Here is a 6,639-nt window from a genome sequence, read left to right as displayed (position 1 = left end):
ATTTAGTTATTTATTTTTCAAGGATCTAGTGATTTTTTCATCGGTCGGCAACCCTGCACATGACTGACCTTATTGTTATGCGTCATCTTGATCCATCCATAATATATGATTAAGATATGGCTCACGCATAGTCCAGTTCGAGTATGTCACTTCCTTTGGTTTTGAGCAACAGGATAACTATCTTTGCACAAAAGGGTTTCTAAATCGAGTTATCGACATTTCACTAGATTCAATTTAATAATAGAAAAAAAAGTTCAAAAAAACAAACAACGGAATGTTTCCAGTTCAAAACCGTAAATAAATCACTGATTAAGTTTTCGATACTTCGACTTTCCCATTAACACAAGAATAGATGCACCTGCAAGAATTAAAAAAGTTTATATGCTTGGTATTGATAAAGGACATAAGCCTGATTTTCTTTTTTTTGGGGGGGGGGCAGGGGTCAAAGAAAAAAGAAACAAGGCATGGCAATTTTTTGCGGGGTGACAAAGCAGAGGCTTAAATAGGGTGACAGAAGGAGTTTTTTTGCGGGGTGACAAAGCAGAGGCTTAAATAGGGTCACAGAAGGAGTAGTATTCGCTAGCATGTTGGACTCTTTGCTGCTTAACTTTGCAAAAAAAAATCCTAGTAAAATTACATGGATTTGGTCTTTTAATAGAATCGAACAGATTTCTTCCTAAACCAGGTATTGGCACATCAGTGCCACCTAAGGAAATTTGTTCCAAAATTGACTAATCTCCTTCATGAATGACATTAGGGCGGTTTTCGTGATTTGGGAAGCAGATTCGACATCACTTTTCAGGTGTTTCTAAGGATGAAGAAGGACATGAATAACTGTCCATTCGGGTTTACACAACTTGGAAACACTCCCACTTTTTCGCAAATTGAATCCAAACAGGCCGTGGAAAGTGGAGACGAAGCCACATTTTCCGTGTAATTTTCAAACAAAATGAAGAAGTGGATACACATAGCTACATTTGAGAAAAAAAATTTTGTGGCACAACTGAAGAGTTGTGATAGAGCCATAGCAGACGTTTTAGTGCTCCAAGCATCGTCTTCACTTTCCCATTTTCGCTTTCCAGTGGTTTTCGATATGTGCAACCGAACCGAGTATAAAAGTGTTTCCAGGAATCTCACGAAAACCACCCTATTATATGTTCATTTGCCCCACCGTCTCAGAGAGGAACGTCACAATTCTGTGCCTCCGTTGGACAGCATATATATATATATATATATATATATATATATATATATATATATATATATATATATATATATATATATATATATATATTATTTTTCTACATTATATTCTATCTTTGAATAGAGCTCTTAAATTATATCCTTTGTTATCACACGTTTGGGAACTGTCTTTACATCTATAAAATAAACTCATTTTTTAAGAAGTTGTGGTCTAATCGATTTTTCCCTAAACCACGCTATGCTGCACCGCCTAAAGCTGTTTCAAAGTTGGCTAACTTTCTCCATTAATAAAATTATATATTTTAATAAGATTATATATTAATGAGATTATATATTCATTTCCTCCCTTGTTTCAGAGTAGAACGTGACAAAAATGTGTCTCAGGTTGATGAAATCTATATATATTTCTTATATATTATACTCCTTCTCTGAATATAGTTCTTCTTCAGTATATTAGGCTCTTAAACTGTTTCCATCTGTAAAATTTACTCCTTTTTTAAGACCAACACCGGAAAAAGAAAATTGTAGCAAAGAATAAGCTATTTCAGAACAACATTAAGTTTCATGATTAATTTCCACCATTCTTGAAAAAAATTACAGACAGGGTTGCCACCACATTTACTATAGGAAGCTCCAAAACAGCTCAGAAGCGTGTTAGAAGTATCAATCCAGTTTTACTGAAGGAAGAATCAAACCATGAGAGAATTCTCATTGTTATATTTGTATGCATGGAAAAATTAATAACATACCTGCGCAAAGGACAGAGGCGGTTTTACAGGGGGCGGAGGGACACTTGCCCCTGGCGGAGAAATTTTAGGGGCGCAAAATTTCAAATTAAACATCTAACGGCTATATTCAGTTAGCAATTTTTCGAATGTAATTTTAATTAAAGTAGAAGGCGCAGTTGGCAGTAAGTATGAGCAAATTGAATCCGAAATTTTCATTTTTCTCATATTCAGTACCATTCTTTAGAATTAAAAGGAAGTGGACCGAATTTGATTGATTTTAATGCTGTTGGAATTAATTGTACAACAAGGAGATGAATGAGTCTTTACAAACGTAAGAGTTACCTGTCAAATATTATTAGCGACTGCAGTGTCGGTGGCCAGTAATGAGCAGTCGTTTAGTAAATTAAAAAAAAAATATTGAAGTACCGTAGTAAATAATCATACAACATCAATAACTATAACAATCAATTGGGACGCGATAATTAATAACTTTACAGAGGCTAAAGTAAGAAAAGTCATATTTAAATAAATGGGAAATATTGTTAATAAATGAAATTTTTGTTAATATTTGGCCTGAAAACTTTTGGGAGACGGAGGGAGGGGGTGGGGCGCTAATCAAGATTTTTTTCCCAGGCGCAAGAGAGACCAGAGCCACCACTGCCAAAGGAGGAGGATACTTTTACAGAAACTGGTCAGATCTGTCCCAAAGTCTAGGGCTGGTTGAACTAAAAGATTGTATAGCTTCAGGAACACATCTTTAACGAAGAAAGAGAAAGAAAAAACCGAATTGCGATGATTCGTTTTAAGAGGCCGAATTTTGCGTTTGCATAGGAACAGAGTTGACACGTACAGTTTGTTGCATGTACCAAACCCACTCAAGAAAGTGTCTATGAAGTTTGGATGCCGTAAACCCCTGGACCACACCACTGCTTGCGAGCGTAATTTTCTTGGAAATAATGTCAAAGCACAGATTATCTATTTGGTTTTATCAGATATCTCATTCCCAGCAAAATACACGGGCCGAAGTGTTCCTCAATTACTTTGGATATCTAACGAAACTCACGCGCCCGCGCAATTTCATTGGATTGGATAACGCTCCACCCGAGCGATGTCATTGGATATCGTCAATCTTTTGGAAAGTAAATCCTCTGATCAGATGGCTTTTGAGGTTTGCGAAAATATGGACGTTAGATATCTGCGTAAGCATCAATAATTTGTGGTCAAATATTTCTCATTTGTGGCCCAATATTGATGACAATAAGTATAAAAAAAAAAAAAAAATGCTACGTTAAAAGCCAGAAGACAAAAATATACCTGAGATTCACAATAGACAAAACACATCGTAAGTACATAATCAAAGACCATCATATTGTGGAGTTGTGGCACTTCGTACATCTTGTTGACTCCCTCGAAACCTTGCACCAAATCGGGTTCTTGATCCACTCTCTCCTTGTAAGGAGTCCCTTTATAAAAATTAAATGGTAAGTCAATTGAAGATAAAATGAAAGTAAGACTAAAGAATCTTTATATGGGTAGAAAAGCCAACATTATATTCCTGGGGTATGAAACTCACAGATCATGAAATCCACGACTCGAGCAGTTGAGTACCCAGGATATTCCAAAGTGAATTGATGAGGTATTTCTCATGTAAAGTGTCTTAATATTTCTCCCTATTAGCTATTATCGGTACTTACGGAGGGAGGACGATACATTACCAAAGATGGTCCTTATTGGCCATCTCCCCGGGGCTAAACAAAATTAGGAAGGAGGCAGGGGGAAGGTAGTTCAGTGGTAGTGGTAGAGAGGGAGGTGTCAAGCGGGAAGAGGAGATAAGAAAGAATCGAAAAGGAATTAGAACTAAAGGCGAGAATTTCATATTTACTTGTTCACAAACCATGGCATAGGAATTAAAAAGAAGCTATTATTTTAGTAATAAGTAACCACCAAGTTGCCATCAAAATCAAATAAATAAACATATAGCATACATATTGCAATAATAACACGTAGATTATACGAAAATATTAAACATACTGTCTGGCTTACGGGAGTTTAATGGACGTTTAATAATGTCTAATACAACTTTTACGCTGAATTCAAAATACAATATATTAATATCACCTAATCCGAACTAAAGCAGTATTGTATAAAAACATATATAAAGTTTCTATTAATTAAAATCAATTAATTCACGGATTAATACAAACTGATTATAATTGATTCGCATTACTGTAACCAAATGCGTATGCAAAATTTCAGCTCAAGATAGCCAGGGTATAAGAGTAAAATGCTGATTACAAGATTTGATCTTCAACCTAAAGAGACAAAGTTAAATAAGAGTGTTTACAAAACAAAAGTTCTTGAAAAATAGCAAAACTCAAGCTTTAGAAATGGCTGTAAATATTAAATGTCTTCAATTACACTTATCAGCAACATATAGCTGAAAGAAATTGAAGCCGGGAACAAACTATAATTTTTTGCTGAAGTTACTTTGGACTAATCGTTGCAAACAAACTATCAATAATATCTAATGAAAAAAATTTTGTGGTATTTTATCTGATGCAATACAGCCAGAGACGAAGAATATTTTTTTAGGGTGGGGTGGGGTAATAATACAGAAAATTGATAATTTGAATAGGAAGTGCCCCAGAATTCTAGAAAATTCAGGATTTTTTTAAAAGAAGCATGGGCCATGAGCAAAGTTTGTTAGTACTTTTAAAAAAAGCTTCTTATTGTTCCAGTTAAACGACCCTTGTGTTTCAGAATCCATTCTTAAAGAACTGGTATAGAATTTAAACTTTAGCGTAAAGAGCAAAGTATTGAGGAGGGAGCAAAACCCCTCATATACATAATAATTTTAGTTCGTTTTAAATTTTAATGTTACTCCTTACTCTCAGTTGAAAAAACTTATTTTTATAAATTTAATTTCTGATCGTTTTTTAAATAATACCTGGAAATCTGGCTCCATTTCCGCGAAAAAATCTCCCCTCCCCACGGAAATATCCTCTAGACAATTCAATCCCGGTGAAAATTTATTCTGAACAATTGGGCGTAACATCTCCACACATAAAATTGAGTCGACAAAGAGAAAGCAAGAGATATACAAAGAATTTGGTATAGGAATTCTGGCAAATTCCCCCACTGAAAATTACACCCCCTGGAAACTTTCCAACCTTCCCATGGAAGATTCTCCCCATGGAAAATCTCCCGACAGAAAATTTTACCCTCCTTCAACCTGAAAAATGTGTGTATACTTCCCAATAACAAATACTATACGTAAACAAAGGGTAATTAGCCCTCTCCCGATATTCTAGGACCACTGGGTCAATACGATCACCCCAGGGAAAAACAAATAAACAAGCATCCGTGATCTTTCTTCTGACAAAAAAAAGAAGCAAAATTCCCCATTTTTGCAGAAAGGAGCTTGAAACCTCTAGTAGGGTTCTCTGATACGCTGAATCTGATGGTGGGATTTTAATTAAGATTCTTTGACTTTTAGGGGATGTTTTCCCTTTTTTTTGAAAATCAGGAAAATTTTCTCAGGTTCGTAGTCTTAGATGGGTAACACTAGACTTAATGAAACGTATATATTTAGGATCCTCATAATAAGCCGTTTCTTTCGATATATCTATTCGCATCAAATTTACATTTTTTAGAGTTTCAGTTACCATTGAGCCGCGTCGCTCCTTACTTACAATTCGTTATCACGAACTGTTTGATAAATACAAATTTTTGTCTTACAGAAGACTGTTTTAGTCTCAGGGAAGACTAAAAAGTCGACAATACTGAATATAAAAACACTTTTTTTTCGAGAATCCATGAATATAAATGAAAACGAGGGGCGCAAGACGGATTAGGGTTTACCTAGCTTAATTTTTTTAACTCGTTTTCCTGAACCCACGAGACTTTTTCCATTTCTGAATTTATAACTTAGGTAAATTTGATGTCAGTGTAATGTATAGCAAAATCTTTTTTTTTTTACCACTGTTTTACATATTCTCGAGAAAAAAACATCATTTTCTACTTCTTAGTTTATTTTCAAAACAAATTAAAAAAAACTTCAAAGAAAAAAAAAATTGTTTGACTTTTAGTGCATTTTATTTTCACTTTTTTCAATCCCCGTAATTGTCTAAAATCTGTCTCCCTCTCTTTCCCTCTCCCTCCAGTCACTGAAATAGATAAATACTCATTTCCGATGCAAATTTACATTTAATTCAAAACAAATTTTCTATTGCTCATCCTTAAGCAAGCAACTCTAAACTAGCTCATTTTATCCTGCTACCTGGGAATTAGAATATTTTAAAACCAAATCTGAAAGCATGAGGTTGACAGTAAGAACAAATTCATGATCGTCAAAAAGAAATTCTTTGATAATCATAATGGTATGATCTTTTTGTTACCATTGAAGTATAGGTAGCATAATGATTCTTGAAAATTTCTAAGAATCTGCTGATTGCCTTTTTCTATCATCAACCAGGTGAAGAGAAGGGGAATCTCAAGACAGCCAGCTAGGCTTGTTGAGACCTCAGTTACAGGAGTACTTAGGAAGTTTATGTACAATAGCTTGAACATCATTTCTTATACAATTTTTATCACCTATTTCTTTTTATACGTTCTCACATTCTAATTTACATCAAATTCTTTACATTTCTATACATTCTTTATTATCTATATATTACTATTCTATATTATTATTTTCAGATCATCTGAT

General features: G+C 34.4%; 1 protein-coding gene across 9 annotated transcripts in view; it reads right to left on the bottom strand.

The window, feature by feature from the left end:
• Positions 1-222: 222 nt before the first annotated feature.
• Positions 223-6,639, bottom strand: part of LOC148954150 (sorting nexin-29-like) — an 80,857-nt gene continuing 74,440 nt past the window's right edge. For all 9 annotated transcript variants that reach the window (XM_089086949.1, XM_089086947.1, XM_089086946.1 and 6 more), the window contains 2 exons: positions 3,246-3,394; positions 223-358 (listed from right to left, as the gene is read on the bottom strand). In XM_089086949.1, coding sequence (XP_088943075.1) covers positions 3,286-3,394 — 109 coding nt within the window. In that variant the 3' untranslated portion in view covers positions 223-358; positions 3,246-3,285. The remainder of the gene's footprint in view (positions 359-3,245; positions 3,395-6,639) is intronic.

This window comes from Artemia sp. Qi Xiang Cuo, chromosome 3, assembly GCF_049724085.1.
Source record: "Artemia sp. Qi Xiang Cuo chromosome 3, ASM4972408v1, whole genome shotgun sequence".
Lineage (NCBI taxonomy): Eukaryota > Metazoa > Arthropoda > Branchiopoda > Anostraca > Artemiidae > Artemia > Artemia sp. Qi Xiang Cuo.
This window is presented reverse-complemented; position numbering and strand designations above follow the sequence as displayed.